Raw genomic sequence first — 15,494 nt, forward strand, 5'->3', positions numbered from 1 at the left:
AGCTCATTGTTGGATAGAAAGTTCATCCGATTCATATGATAAGGAGAAGCCGGGCTGGCAGGGTGGGTGCAGAGATGGTATGGGGCGGGGGGGGGGGGAGGGGGACAGGCTCTGCGGGGCTCTCGGGGGTCGGTGGCCCCGGGGGCCTCCCTGGAAGGACAACAGCCAGGACAGAGAGCCAGCCTGCTGGTGATGGCAGGGGGTGGCATTTCTTAAGTCTTATGAATTCGGAATCTGTAGGGAAGAGTTTCATTATCTGTTTTGAAAGAAAGAGACATTTTAGAAGGACCGCGAAGACTGTCACACACAAGGCTGACCGTTTACGCTGAGGGCAGTGGCCTTGGGTCATTATGCCCTCATGCCTGGCCTTCCCTCTTGCGGGCAGGTGGATTTCTCCCCCAGCAGTGCCCTTGGGGAAAACGGAGAGAACCCGGCAGGACAGGGAAGCAGGGCCTGGATGACCGGGACAGTCAGCTAGGGGGCAGGTGGCCGCATTCTGGGCCCAGCCCCAGGCCCGCGGCCCCCTCCGCCAACGCGAGTCCCTGAGTCCCTGAGTCCCCGTCTTCCCAGGACGCGGCTTACGGCCCTGCCTTCTCCTTTCTCAGGTATCTGAAAGCAGGGCTTGTCCAGGGAGCAGATTAGAAAAGGATATGCCAACTTGTTCCCATACTTGAAAGCCGGAGAAAGCCTCGCCGTGAAAAGAACAAACAGAACCTGTTTGGTGGCTTGTCATTGCGGTGACAACACGAACCTTTCACAGGTGAGCACTGCTCCCCCGCCCCCCCTCCTCCTGGGCGGGCGGGGCCGTGGGGGGAAAAACACAGCCACAGCTCCCCAGCCCTCAGGGAACTCGAGGGTTTGATGACAAACATTTAAGAACCCAAGGGACAGCCGAGGGAGAAAAGTTTATTAAAACTTGTCTGGGTCATAGAGAAACACTCCTGGAGAAGACAATGCCTCCTTTTGTCACCTCCATCAGGGCGACGGTGTTTCTCGATAAGAGCATATTGTTTTCATATTTATCTTAGTTCTCGCTCTGCGTTCCTCCTGAATAAACATAAAGAGCTGATTTCTGAGATCACCTGTGTCAAAAACATCCCCACCAAACCCACTGAAGGGTCAAAGTCCCCGTGACCAGAGCTGTACGAATGTCACGAAGAGAACCCCTCTCTGAGTTCTTACAGATAAGAAGGCCAATCCTCAGGATCTGCCGAGGCCTCACGCATCAACCCCATGAAAACGGGGAGCCCACCTTAGGAGCCCCCCCCACGAGGAGTTGGGGGTGAAGAACCCTGTACCGTCCACGTCCGCGTGTGCAGCTCGGGGAAGACACAAGAGCAGGAGGGCCAGGCCCGGCCCGCATTGTGCACCTGCACGGACTCAGGACGCCCTGTGTCTTCTCTCCTCTTCCACCACTTAGGGTCACCTAAGAGGACGACGCCAGTTGGGGTGAGAAAAGCAAAGGTCGGCCTTTCTCCCACTTTTGTGCAGATTCGCAAGCGCAGAGGAGCCACACAGTGGAGCGGGGTTGGAGGAGGGCTCGGAACAGATGTGGTTACTCTGGTCTCTGCGGAGTATTACTGTGTGCAGACGAGACTCCAGGCTGGGTGCGTGTACCTCTCCTAAAAGCAAAGAATTCTTTTTTCTGGATTTTAAGTAGTAAGATGAAGAGTTGCATAAAAATGGAGAGTGAGGTACAGCTATCACTTTGAAAAGAAAAAAAAAAAAAACAACTGGACACTTCAAAAGTCATCTTTTCTTTTTTTTTAAGATTTTTTCATTTATTTATGATAGACAGAGAGAGAGAGAGGCAGAGATACAGGAGGAGGGAGAAGCAGGCTCCATGCAGGGAGCCCAACATGGGACTCGATCCCAGGACTCCAGGATCACGCTCTGGGCCAAAGGCAGGCGCCAAACCACTGAGCCACCCACCCAGGGATCCCCGATCTTTTCTTTTCATTACAGTTTTGCTTGGAAATGTGGTCCTTAACCTTGAAGATGACCCCTTGTGAGCGTCCTATCACGTAGTTACAGTGAGGGAACTAATGCCTCTCTGCAAACTAGAGGTTTGCGTTAACATGATACAGACACATACAGGTTACTTCATTAGCAACTATCGTTGGAACCTCGTGCAAAACGCATGGCTTTAATTACTAGGGTTTTGGGCACAAGAAATGGCCAGGGTAATAGCCAGTATATTATGAATAAATAGGAGGGGAGGATAGAACCATTTAAAAGAAAAATAAATGAGCGTTAAGTATAAACTGCAAAAACAAAGCTGTTTGTAACTTAAGATAAATCTCTAAAATTTATTTTTCAAAAATGTCATTATGAGAACAAATATACTAATATAGTGTCTCGTTCACCTTAATCACAACAAAGTCATAGGACAGCATAAAAGAGATAATTCTCGTACGTAAAGGATATTTAAAACGTCAGCCACATCAAGACCCTCTGTTCTGAAACACTGTGTACGGCATCTCACTCTGTGGAAAGGTAATACAGCCCTCAAGAACTCTTCAAACAAATGCAACATAAATGGGAGTACAATAAAAACTATTTTAAAAACCTGTAAAATCAAAGCACCTATTTAAATTAAGACCATCGGGAACCTACAGGATTATTTCAGGAGGACTCAGAGACACTAAATACTGTAGTTCTAAGGGGGAAAAAAGTGACATTTTATGTAACTTACAAGGCGAACTGAATACTATGAATACTATGAAATGTGCTTTGCAGCACATTTAAAAGTTTTAATTTAAATAATACTCAACAGGAGGAAACCGATTCTGTGACACTGGCTGAGACATAATAACAAAAGGGCGTGACTGTAACTGTGGCCCTTCCCAGTCTATTTTTAGAGGCTTAAGACTCCAGCCTTAAATAGTTTTAATAACGCTCGTGGCTACAAGTCAGCATGTAACCCACAGCCTGGGAGACGACCAGTTCTTTTCACACCGTGTAACCTAGTTTGCTGGGGTGTTTTTCCCCTTTACAACTAATCCTGAGAGATCCTGCTCACAGAACGTGAGGGATCTCAGGAACGGTTTCTGTTTCCCTCCGTTTACTAGCTACCCTGGCGCACGCACGGCAAAGACGGGGTGATAAACTGAAATCAGGTTACGATGGGGTGATAAATCCTTAAAAACGTGGAGCTACCTTGCTTTTCTGGAAGCCTACTTGGAATATCACTTTCCTTGGGTACAGAGCGACACGGGGGTGAGCAAGAAGCACTTTTGATTGTGGAGACGTGCCCTGAGAGGTACGGATCTCTGTGCCACCGTCACAGTGGGGATGGCTGCACCTGTCGAGGGAGGAAGGGCTTCCATCCTGTAGTGACTTGATAGGGTCGTGAGAAGTCTGTGTATGCGGACTAACAAACGTATGTACGTGTAAGCACACATTTCTATAAACACGTTATGTACATGTATACACACAGTGCACGCTCACCCACGTATGTCCCAGTGACAAAAGCCCCCTGGAGGCTGACGAGACTTGCTTTCTGAAAATTACCACCTTTTCCAAATCCAACCTTTCCATTCCGCTCCCGTAACTCAAAATTACAGTAAATCATACCCTGAAGGTTTCATTTCAGTTTTCAATTAAAACAACCACAACAACCAATGGGCAAACCAAATTATATCCAGAAACAAGGGCACATCCAGGGCTAAACACACCATCGTTGGCCCCTGAAAAACAAACAGGAAAACCGAAGGAGATGCTTTGAGATGTTATGGAAATTGAACGGGCATTTTCTGTTTTATTTTCGCAGGAAAGGAAGAGAAAGATCCCTTTCATCGATGACTGCGTGTAAGACCTCCAACCTGGCTCGGGTGTCACGTCCTTGGGATAAAAGTAAGATGAGCGACTGAAACAGTAACAAATCAGACCCAATCCCCCTCCTTCTAAATCCAAGAAAAGGTATGGCATTTAGGGTTTTGAGGGTTAGTCTCTGAGCTCCTGGAAAAAGGGAGTCAGGATGTGGGGCCGGACTGTCCTGGCAGGCTCACCGAGCTCTGAGGTGGCAGGCGGCGGGCGGCCCGGACCGTGGAGTCCTGGCACCTGTCATCTGTCATCTGTCGTCCTCCGCAGGGTCCACAGCCTGGGCTCCTCCCGCGGGCACATCCATTCGAGGCCACCCCCGCCACCCCCGTCACAAGTTCTCCTTCAGAAGGCCGAGCTTCCGCAGGGCCTCGCGGCGGGCCTCCTCCGTCGAGCCGCGGCCGGAGAACTGGACGGTGATGCCCTGGGGCCTGAAGCCCACAGCACGGGGCAGCGAGCCCGAGCGCTTCCGAGCATCCTGGCCGCAGCCCGGCTGCCGGGGCTCGTAGAAGCTCTTGCTGGCATCCTGGCGTGCCAGTTTGGTGGCAAGCGCCGGGTCTGCACGGAAGGTGACAGTCTTCCCGGTCGAGACCAAGGTGCTGGGCTCACTCCTGAGCATGTCATGAATACTCTGGAAGCCGTTGGCCAGGGGCAAGCAGTGCTCTGTCTGCACGCCTCTGGACTGCTGAGTGCCTGGCTGCAAGCCCGCCCGCGTGGACGCGGCCTCCTGGGCCGGGCCCATCGGCTTGCTCGGGCCCCGCGGCCCCGGCTCCGGAGAGCTGCTCCTCCCCAGCTCGGCGGGGTCTGCCCCCGCGGCCCCCGGCGACAGGAAGGAGACGCCGTTGATGTTGGCCAGGACCCGGGCCTTCCGCTCCTGCACGTTGACGGCCGCTTTGGAGATGGTCTTGTTGAACTCCTTGCCTGCGCTGTTGGTCACGCTGATGTTGCTCGGGAAGCGGTGGATCTTGGGCGTGGGCTGCGCCGTGGGTCTGGGCCACAGGCAGGGGTCCCCATTCCGAGGGGCCCCCGAAGGCAGGGTCCTCCAGTCCCCAGGCTTGCTCTCCTTGGAGGGGGACGGGGGTGCAAGTGCCTCACTTCCTGCCAGCTTCTCAGACATTTTCTGAGCGATCACCAGCGGGGTGGGGACAGAGCGGGGCAGTTTGGGGTGCTCTGCGGGAGGGGCCAGCAGCTCCTTCCTGGGGGATGTCGCGGCGGTGGCCACAGGCCGGGCGGGCAGCACGGGAGGGGCCTCTGGGGCCGCAGAGCCTGGTGAGGGAGGACCCCCTGCTTCTGGTTTCCTGCATTCCACGACGACATCGGGGGTGTCTTCCTTCGCGACAGGACCAGCCCCTGAAAAGGACACAGAATCCTCATAAGCTACCACCTTAGGTAAAAGTAAATGCACCCCATTTCCTTCTTGCTGAATTCATGAGGCCTCCAAGGGACACAGGGCCAGGGTGAGCAGCAGCAGCACGTCCTGTCACCTACCCTCCTTGGACCAGGAGAACGTCCTGTGTGAGTCTCACCACCACCAGATGAGGAGTCCATTGGTGATGGGGAAGGTTCCAGTCTCAATGCTCTGTCCCTGGGACACACACGGAGTGTGTAGGCTGCTGGGGACGTGTGGACCAGGAGGGCATAATAACCCAGTGGTTATTATTCAGCTCAGTGGTTGAGCATCTGCGTTCGTCTCAGGTCGTGATCCCAGGGTCCCGGGATCAAGTTCCCCATTGGGCTCCCTGCATGGAGCCTGTTTCTCCCTCTGCCAGTGTCTCTACCTCTCTCTCCGTGTCTCTCATGAATAAATAAATAAAATCTTTAGAGAGAAGAAGGAAGGAAGGAAGGAAGGAAGGAAGGAAGGAAGGAAGGAAGGAAGGAAGGAAAAAAGTAAGTTGGAAACGACTTCCAGGTGTAATTATTCATCTTACAAAGAAAACGTACAATGTACTTATGTTTTAGCTTTTGGGTTTGAGCTCGGATCTTGAGCAATCTTAGAGCCCTATTTCCACAGCATGACTTTTCAAATTGAGAGTATTTAGACTGGAAACGCAGCTGGTTCAGGGAAACAGGAAAAGAGCGGACAAGAGTTTGGCTCAGCATCTTCCTTGTAGGTTTGCTTGATTCGGGGCGGCCGCAAAGGAGAGGCCTGCTTTTTGTCTTTTGAATCCTGTGGAAAGAGCAGAGGGGATGGACGAGGGGGGATCGTCTTGCTGATTTTTTCTGATTGGAAAAGATACTGGAAAAGAACATGGGCAACGGGATAAGGATGAGGCAGAAACAGAAAGGAGAGTATTTTGGCTCTTACTACAAAATACTGCCGTTTTCACAAGCCTCTAGATGTATTATTTTTTTTCTCCTTTGTGTCTGTGTGTGTGTGTGTGTGTGTGAGAGAGAGAGAGAGAGAGAGCGAGAGAGAGCGAGAGAGAATGAAGGGGAGAAAGAGAGAGAGAGCAAGGCCACGTATTCCATCAAATTCCACAGACTGGGGTTCTAGACTCCACATGTGGACGCTCGTTTGCAGCCTTGTCGGCAAAGAAGAGACTGAGCTTCCTGTTGTTATCATACTTTTAGTTCCTGAAGTTAATTTGAACTGCTGATCCTTTAAAAATGCCAGATCTTATACTTGTGCCAAGGGAAACACTTCCCGAGAGAAAGCCGCCCCGCCCTGCCATCCCTCGGGTGGTGTTTTCACAGTAGTTGTAAGTACCTGCTGGGGCAGGTGGGACAGGAGATTCTGAGGATGGAGATAAGTGAGATGAGGCTTTCGGTTGTGCAGCAGGAGATGGTGCATGGATGTACGTGCAAGCAGTGCTGGGCCGCCTGCGATCGGTATCTGTTAAGGATGTAGTAAAGGCTAGATGGCTGGCATGCTGAGGCCTACCTAGGGCTGTCTGGCACACTCAGCTGGTCTTCTTTTTTTTTTTTTTTTAAAGATTTTATTTATTTATTCATGAGAGACAGAGAAAGAGAGAGAGGCAGAGACACAGGCAGAGGGAGAAGAAAGTTCCCTGCGGGGAGCCCAATGCGAGACTCGATCCCAGGACCCTGGGATCATGGCCTAAGCCAAAGGTAGATGCTCAGCCACTGAGCCACCCAAGCATCCTTCTTTTTTTTCTTTTCTTTTCTTTTCTTTTCTTTTCTTTTCTTTTCTTTTCTTTTCTTTTCTTTTCTTTTCTTTCTTTTGTTTTCTTTTCTTTCTTTTCTTCTTTTCTTTTCTTTTCTTTTCTTTTCTTTTCTTTTCTTTTCTTTTCTTTTCTTTCTTTTCTTTTCTTTTCTAATATGTGTAAGGAAAGCACCTACTTGGTTGGACACTCAAGCTGCCAAGAGCATGCCTCTGGCCTGAAAAACCCAATGGGGCCCAATGGTGTCCATCCCGGCACACACAGGGGAAGGCCACAGTGTCCCCCTGAAACACTAATGAACTAAGCTAGAGGCCTGGGCATGGGGCTTCGCTCCTCACCTGCTGTCTCGGTCGCAGCTGGGAGGCACTCAGGTTCCTCGGCCTTGGGGGGTGCTGGCTGCACCAAATCGATGACATCTCCTGGCTCTGAGGTTCCAGAAGCGCTCTCCTCCAGGGTCCCCGGAGAGTGGCAGTGTAGGCCGCTGTCACACTCGACTTGCTCCTCAAAGTCATCTTCCAGGGAATCAATGGTCTCTTCGAAAAACAGGATGACATCCTTTTCCTCATGTGTCAGGTACTTCAGGCTCTCATCATCCTACAGACACAGAAGGGATAAGACAAACAGTCGCCAGTCTGGAGAGAAAAAATAAGACGGAGCTGGGATCTGTGTAGAGCCCGGAGTGGAATCCACGGCCCTTTCAAAGTTCCCACTGGGGAGAGTCAGCCGTTCAGGTGGCCCCACTGACAAACGTGTGCCTGTGTGCCCCTCCCCATCGAACCTGCAGGAAAAAGAACATGGTCAAGAAGCTACAGCAGATAAAGGGTCTTAGGACCTATTACCAACATCAGTCTTGTGGTTCCTGGTGAGTCAATGACCAAAGAAATCATTCTTCTTCAGACCTCCTTGGAACACTGGTCTCACCTTACTGCTCTCAGACGTCTTCCCACAACATAGCGGGGCACATCTTTGGTTAAAGAGAGTGGCACCTATGCACACACTTCTGTCCTCTTTCTCTGGAAACCTCACCAAAACAATGAGATTGACTGATCGATTGGTTGATTGAGTCATGAGAGACACAGAGAGGCAGAGACACCGGCAGGGGGAGAAGCAGGCAGGACTCAATCCCAGAACCCCGATGCAGGACTCGATCCCAGAACCCTGGGATCACGACCTGAGCCGAAGGCAGACACTCAACCCCTGAGCCACCCAGGTGCCCCTAATATTATTTTTTAAGGTGAAAATCACAAGACAAAAATAATAGGCAAGGAGACAGCAGTAACGAAATGTGGGAAGTGAGGAAGCAGCAGGGAGCTGAGTGTCAGCCAGTGACCAACGTGCTGAGTGTCGGGGACTCGGACGCTCAGGCACTGGGGCGCAGGGCAGTGCTGGGATGGGGGTGCCAGGAGGACGGTGAAAGGAGCAGAATGGGTTCAGCAGGAATGAGGTCACCCTGGCAGAAAACTCGATGTTGTTTCTTAAAGAAGGTAAAAGAGGGATGTGAAGCAGAGCTGATCGTGAAGGACCGTAATGGAAATAGGATATGAAGCCAAAGCGACACCCTCTGCACAGAAGCCTGGAAGTCCTCCCTGGGGTGTCTGAACATCCAGGGGCCCAAAGGGGCGGACACCACGGGTTCCCCGACCAAGCAGCTCAGCGAGATCCCCCCACAGGCAGAGGCCACAGTCAACAAACCCGTGAATTTGTTGAATTTCTAATCAGCTTCTCAATGTCCTCTCTTTAAATACGTGCACACACCAAAGGATCACCAAGCGGCTGAGAAAACCCTTCACCATGAAAGACAAACCCGAACAAACATAAAGGAAAAGAAAGCAACTTGCAAAACAAACTTTGCAGAACTGATGACAATTTCTAAAAGATTGCTATTAATGTCCCCAGAGAGATGAGGAGATACCGAATCCACCAAGAATGTGATGCTATTAAAGAAAAGAAAAGAAAAGAAAAAAAACAATCCAGAGGACCAAAAACAGCCCTTAGAAATGAACACAAGGACAGTAGCACTGAAAAATGAAACCAATGCCCACAAGATAAAGTAGAAAAACGAGTCAAGTAAAACAAACAGACAATTAAAAAACAAAAAACAAAAAACAGGGAAGACAAGAAAATTAGAAGATAAGTATGAGAGGGCCAACATCTGACATCAAGAGCTCCAGAAAGATAAATCAGAAAAACAGAGGGGAAGAAAGTATCAAAATAAATAAAAGAATTCAAGGAAGAGCTCCTTAAACTGAGGGCTTTGAGTTTCCAGATGGGAAGGCGCCATGAGAACCGCCTAATGAACCAGGATGCAGCAGCCCCCCATCCAGGCCCATCACCGAAATCTCAGGATGCCAAAGACCCAGACCCTGAAAGCTTCCCAGAGTGAAAATCAGGCCATTCTTTTTCCAAAAGAATATAAAGTGAAAAAAATGCAGATAGAAAAACAGTCGTCTCAATTTGACTTAAATATACGCATACTGGCAGCCCAGGTGGCTCAGCAGTTTAGCGCCGCCTTCGGCTCAGGGCGCGATCCTGGAGACCCGGGATCGAGTCCCATGTCAGGCTCCCTGCATGGAGCCTGCTTCTCCCTCTGCCTGTGTCTCTGCCTCTCTCTCTCTGTCTCTGTCTCTCATGAATAAATAAATAAAATCTTTAAAAAAAATACACATACTTAACATAACCCCCCCTACAAAATACTTAAAGTATACACAGTAAAATGTCGACAATGGCAGTGAGAGGGGGATGGAGGCAAAAAAAGAAGAAATGGGGGCAGTTATATTTGTGTCCTCCAGGGCACCTGGGTGGCTCAATGGTTGAGCGTCTGCCTTCGGCTCAGGTCACCATCCCGGGGTCCTGGATCAAGTCCCGCATCGGGGTCCCTGCTCAGTGGGGAGTCTGCTTCTCCCTCTCCCTCTGCCCCTTCCCCACCTTGTGCTCTCTCTCACTCACTCTTGCTCACTCTCTTTCTCTCAAATAAACAAAATCTTTTTTTTTTTTTTTTTAAATAAACAAAATCTTTAAAGAAAAAAGTCATGTCTTCTAGTGAGTAGGATATGGGAGGAGGGTGTTTTTCAAAATCCTAGGAAACTACTTGACCCTCTATGAGTACAAACTTCGACAAAACAACCAAAAAAGTGGTGGAAGCAAACAGGATTAAAGAGCTGACCCCAGCAGAGGGGTGGGGAGGGGGATGGTGGCACCTGGGTGGCTCCATCAGTTAAGCATCTGACTCTTGATTTCATGTCAGGTCTTGGTCTCAGGGTTGTGAGTTCAAGTCCCATGTTGGGCTCCACGCTTGGCATAGAGCCTACTTAAAAGATAAAACATTGTTCACCGAGGTGATGCAGGGAGAATGCTTCTCCCACTGGGATCTGGGCAGTTACACAAATGCCCATCCACCCAAAGCACCTGACTCCCAGGCCCATCGCAGAGCCTGCAGGCTTCACAAATTCAGAGATGGTTGAAAGCATTCATTTGTTTTTGGTACGATCAACCCAAGAATACATGCAAATTTCTCAAACTCGCCTTGGCTACATTAGTTTAAGCCTGAAGGCAGGAAGACTCAGGGAAAGGTGACCAGTCTGCAGCTGGGTCCGGATATAAACCTACATTTGCTGCATCACAGACATGCGTCTGCTTTGGTAGATGCAGACAAACAGCTCTCCGAAGGGCTCGGCCAGCGCACACTCCCTCCGGCCGGCCTGCTGGCTCTCCCTCTGGGGCAGGCATATGGCAGTGTCTCATTTTGATTTTCTTTTTTCTTTTTTAAAGATTTTATTTATTTATTCATGAGACACACACAGAGAGAGGCAGAGACACAGGCAGAGGGAGAAGCAGGCTCCCTATGGGGAGCCCGATGCGAGACTCCATCCCAGGACTCCAGGATCACACCCTGAGCCAAAGGCAGACACTCAACCACTGAGCCACCCAAGTGCTCACTGCTGTAGATTTTTTTAAAAATGATTTTTATCAGATTAAGAAAGTTTTCTTTTATTCCCAGTTTGCTGAGCATGTTGATTTGAAAATAATGAACAGGTTTTGAATTTTGTCAAATCTTTTTATGTGTTACAGTGGTTCTCAGCTGGGGGTGATGTTACCCTTCATAGGGCATTTGGTGATGTCTGGACACACTTCCGGTTGTCGCGACTGGGTGGCTGCCACTGGCATCTCGGGGTTGGAGGCCAGCAGTGATGCTCTACCTCCTACAAGGCACCAGACAACTCCCCACATAAAGAATGACCTGGCTGAGGAGCCTGAGGAGAGATGATCATCTATTTTCCCTCCTTTATTCTGTTAATGAACTGAACTACAACGATTGGTTTTCAAACGTTAAACCAACCTTGCATTCTCAGAACAAGTCCAGTCTGGTTGTGATGTCGTTGTTCTTAGACATCACTGAATTTGATTTGCTAATATTTTGTTTACAATTTCTATATCCATATTCACAAGAAAGATTTGGCCTGTAGGTTTCCTCTCTTTGACATCAGTTTTTATTTTTTTTAAAGATGTTATTTATTTATTTATTAGAGAGAGAGAGAGAAAACGAGTGAGGCAGAGGGGCAGGGGCAGAGGGAGAAGCAGACTCCCTGCTGACCAGGGAGCCCAACGTGGGGCTCGATCCCAGGACCCCGAGGTCAGGACCTGAGCCGAACACAGGTGCTTAACTTACTGAGCCACCCCGGTGCCCTGAGATCAGGTTTTGTATACCTTTCTTTTTAAAATGTCAACTTTTGAAACAATATGCCCTAAGATTTTAATTTTAGTTCATAGCTTATCTTTTTGCTCCACCTTTCCTGAGATTTTGGGGGTGGGGCATGGAGGAAAGACTGAGTTTAAGAATACTTTTTCTCCAGCTGCAATTAGAGCACATTCACATTAACCAGAGCTGTGTAATTTTATCAGTCCGCATACCTAGCCCTGTACAGTCCCTGAGAACCTCAATACCCCCTCTAAGAACAGGGTCGGCGTGAGGGGCATTAGAGGAGGGGCAGGCTAGTGTGAGGGAAAATGAGCACAACGTGTTCATGACTGAGTACTTTCTATTGAGCACCGGACCAAGGGAAAGAGAAATGGGTTTTTTAAAAAGCCAGTATGGTCGTCTACAGGGCATGTGACTGAGGAATTTATACTTTATTCAGAGAATTCCAGGATCCAGCCCTACCTAACCTTTCCCATTTCGTCTCCTACTACTCTCCCCTTTCTCCTCTATTCCACGGGTGGTAACTTTTTCTGTAAGGGGCTGAGGGTAAAAGATTTGGGCTTTGCAGGCTTTACGGTGGTAACTACTCAACTCTCCACGTAGTATGAAGGTTATAGACAGTGTGGTCATGAACAAGAAGAGCTTTCTTACAATAAATCTTTATTTACAAAAACAGACGGGGGGCCAGAGTTGGCCTACAGGCCGTGGTTGGCCAACTCTTGCTCTATACTCCAATCACATCAAACCACTCGCCATCTCCTCTGCCGGCTTTCATGTCAGCAGTGCCCGTCTCTGCGTAGCTCTGTCTTGTCTATCCTTCATGTCACCACACCTCCAGCCTATTCCATAGCATCTACTGAATCAGACATTCAAATATTTAAGCATCCCCTAAGCATCAGGCAATGTAAATATAATTGCGTGAATGATGTTCTTACTGTGTCGTTGACCATCTCATGAGGGCTTTAGATAAGAAAACAGGAAAAAAAAAGATAAGAAAACAGGTAGTTACTTCAGAGTCTGGAAATGGCTCCAACACGGTGACTGCAGGGTGCTAAGGAAATAGGTGTCAGTCCACACTCTTGGGGGCAGGGGTCTGACCTGGAACATTCTGGCGAGGAAACGATACCTGTCAATAATCTGAGAGAAGTGGATGAGAGTCAAGAACAAAGGGACACGGGGTTAGGTAGTTCTGTGTCTGAGAGATGACATGGGCTATCGCATGGGAAATATGGAATGTGGGAAGCAATCTGGATGAGACTTCAAGGTCAACTAAACGAGAGCCGGGGTGATGGGAATAGAGAGGAGGAGGCGGGGCTTCAGAGAGATTTTAAACGTAGAATCAGCCCCTCATTTAAAATTCTCTACTACAGTCGTTCATCATCCAGCTTTCCGGCTCTCCAGACTTCACACCTAGGAGCCTCATGCAGCCGGTGCGCCTCCCCCTGTCTCCCGGAACCACCCACAGAGCTCACAGGCTGCCTTGTCACTGTGACCAGAATGTCAGCTGCCTCTCCACCATGTCTGGCTGCTTTGTCCCTCTGACAACCAGAACAGGTAAGCTGCATACGAAATCCAGGGACATCATTCGTTTCATGACTTTCCCAGAGTTTCACATGGTGGGATCATCTGGAGGGTCACCATGGATGGTGCAGGGCCTTCCTGCCTCGTCTTCTCTCCACACACCTTATCCTTGCCAGGCCATCCTGTCCCCCCATCCATTTGGCATCCATTCTTCCGCCTTCTCAGACCCACCCGACCACAGCTCAGTGATTCAACGGGGGGAAAAAACTTGCAAATCTAAAAATCATTAGGGCTCTTAGCATAACAAAGGTCCCTGTAGTTAATAATTACAACCGTCACAGATGTTGCTAGGATGACGTGATAACGATAACAAGCATAACCAAACAAAATGTTGGGGGAAATAAATGAATGCTCTCTACCCTCTTCCTCCCACTTTGCCTTTCCAACTCAGTGATTCAGTGGGACCATGCACAAGATTTTTTAATACTCTACTTCAGTCGTGTGCACAGGGAGTAGAATCAAACAGGCAACTGGCCTGTAACAGACTTTCAGGCTTAAGACACACGCCAACTTCTCAAAGTGAGTGAGGGGCAGAGAGTCTGAACAGGGCATATAACCCTCATGGATCTAATCCAACTTCAAAGCAAGAAATCCCAATGTTTTCATTTGGAAAACGGGCTTCGAAAGGCCAGCTCCTACACAACCATTTTGTGTTCTAGGACAGACTGTAGGACCCTCAGGCTGCAAGACACAGCATGCAGATCAATCAGCCCAGCTCTCTCACTGGGGGATGTAAACGCCGGGTTCGGGGGCAATGGAATGATCCCGAGGGTCATACAATGACGCAGTAGAGTGGCCAAGACTAGAACTTGTCTGATCTTGCATCTTGTTTTGTTCTACTTATTTCTGTTTCTTCTTCTTTAAGATTTTATTTATTCATGAGAGACACAGAGAAAGAGGCAGAGATACAGGCAGAGAGAGAAGCAGGCTCCCTGCAGGGACTTGATTCCAGGACCCTGGGGTCACGGCCTGAATCGAAGGCAGACGCTCAATCACTGAGCCACCCAGCCATCCCTACTCATTTCTGTTTCTTTCTTCCTTTCTTTCTTCCTCTTTCTTTCTTTCTTTCTTTCTTTCTTTCTTTCTTTCTTTCTTTCTTTCTTTCTTTCTTTCTTTCTTTCTTTTTCTTTCTTCCTTCCTTCCTTCCTTCCTTCCTTCCTTCCTTCCTTCCTTCCTTCCTTTCTTTCTTTTTTTAAGATTTTATTTATTTATTCAAGAGAGACACACAGAGAGAGGCAGAGACCCAGGCAGAGGGAGAAGCAGGCTCCACGCAGGGAGCCTGACATGGGACTCGAACCCGGGTCTCCAGGATCACGCCCTGGGCTGCAGGCGGCGCTAAACCGCTGTGCCACTGGGACTGCCCGTCATTTCTGTTTCTAAGGCCATACTTATTCAAGATGAGAGGCCTCAGATTCTTGCATCCCCAATCCATGTGAGGTCTCTCCCTGGAGTTAGAGGCCATGAGACTGGTGCATATCCCTACACACCTTCTCCATGCTTGGCCCAGCCTTGCACGCTGACCTAAGAGGCAGGACCCAAAAAAAGCTGTGGGCTCCGCAGGCTGCCTAATTCCCCAAACCAGAAGCTGCCCTCCACAGGAATGCCTCTGTGCCTACAACTGAGAGAGGAAAGAAAGCAGAAGTTGACAAAAGCCCCAGCGCCAAGGGCAGGGGAGCAGCATATTCAGGGCCCCCGGGGATGCTCATGCTGTCTCCCTTGGAGAGATGAAGACGTGGGCCTGGGGGAAGAGGCAAATCTGTGGGGCCAGGAAGTAAGTGAATCGGGGGAAACGGGGGGTGATCACTGGTAGGTGTGGGGTTTCTTTGGGGCTGGTGGAAATGTTCTAAGTGTGATTGTGATGGTGACTGCACAACTCTACTAAAAACCCCTGATGGGCGTACCTGAAACAGGTGCACTACCTGATATATGAGGGAGGGGAAGAGGGGCAGGGAGAATCTCAAGCAAACTCTCCAAGCTTAACAGAGGGCTTGATCTCACAACCCCAAGACCATGACCTGAGCTAAGCCCAAATCAAGAGTCGATGCTCAACCCACTGAGCCATCCAGTCACCCCTGGATGACAGACTGTTATAATGAATGCTACCAACAGTTCTAAAGGTCAACAGTCCTAGATATGCCTGTGGGAGTCCAGATTTGGGACAGGTTTTCACGTCAGCAGAAATGCAGAGAGGAAAATGACCTTTGTTTGGCTAAGCAAAAAAGTTGAGGAAGCTTAAAATACTCATAGTAAAATAAACTCATAATAGACTAAAA

At 49.2% G+C, this 15,494-nt stretch overlaps 1 protein-coding gene across 4 annotated transcripts in view; it reads right to left on the bottom strand.

Annotated features, from left to right (window-relative positions):
• Window positions 1-2,281: 2,281 nt before the first annotated feature.
• Window positions 2,282-15,494, bottom strand: part of PROSER2 (proline and serine rich 2) — a 40,348-nt gene continuing 27,135 nt past the window's right edge. For all 4 annotated transcript variants that reach the window (XM_077897239.1, XM_077897236.1, XM_077897237.1 and 1 more), the window contains 2 exons: window positions 7,283-7,538; window positions 2,282-5,172 (listed from right to left, as the gene is read on the bottom strand). In XM_077897239.1, the coding sequence (XP_077753365.1) occupies window positions 4,154-5,172; window positions 7,283-7,538 (1,275 nt within the window). In that variant the 3' untranslated portion in view covers window positions 2,282-4,153. The remainder of the gene's footprint in view (window positions 5,173-7,282; window positions 7,539-15,494) is intronic.

This window comes from Canis aureus, chromosome 5, assembly GCF_053574225.1.
Source record: "Canis aureus isolate CA01 chromosome 5, VMU_Caureus_v.1.0, whole genome shotgun sequence".
Classification (NCBI taxonomy): Eukaryota; Metazoa; Chordata; class Mammalia; order Carnivora; family Canidae; genus Canis; species Canis aureus.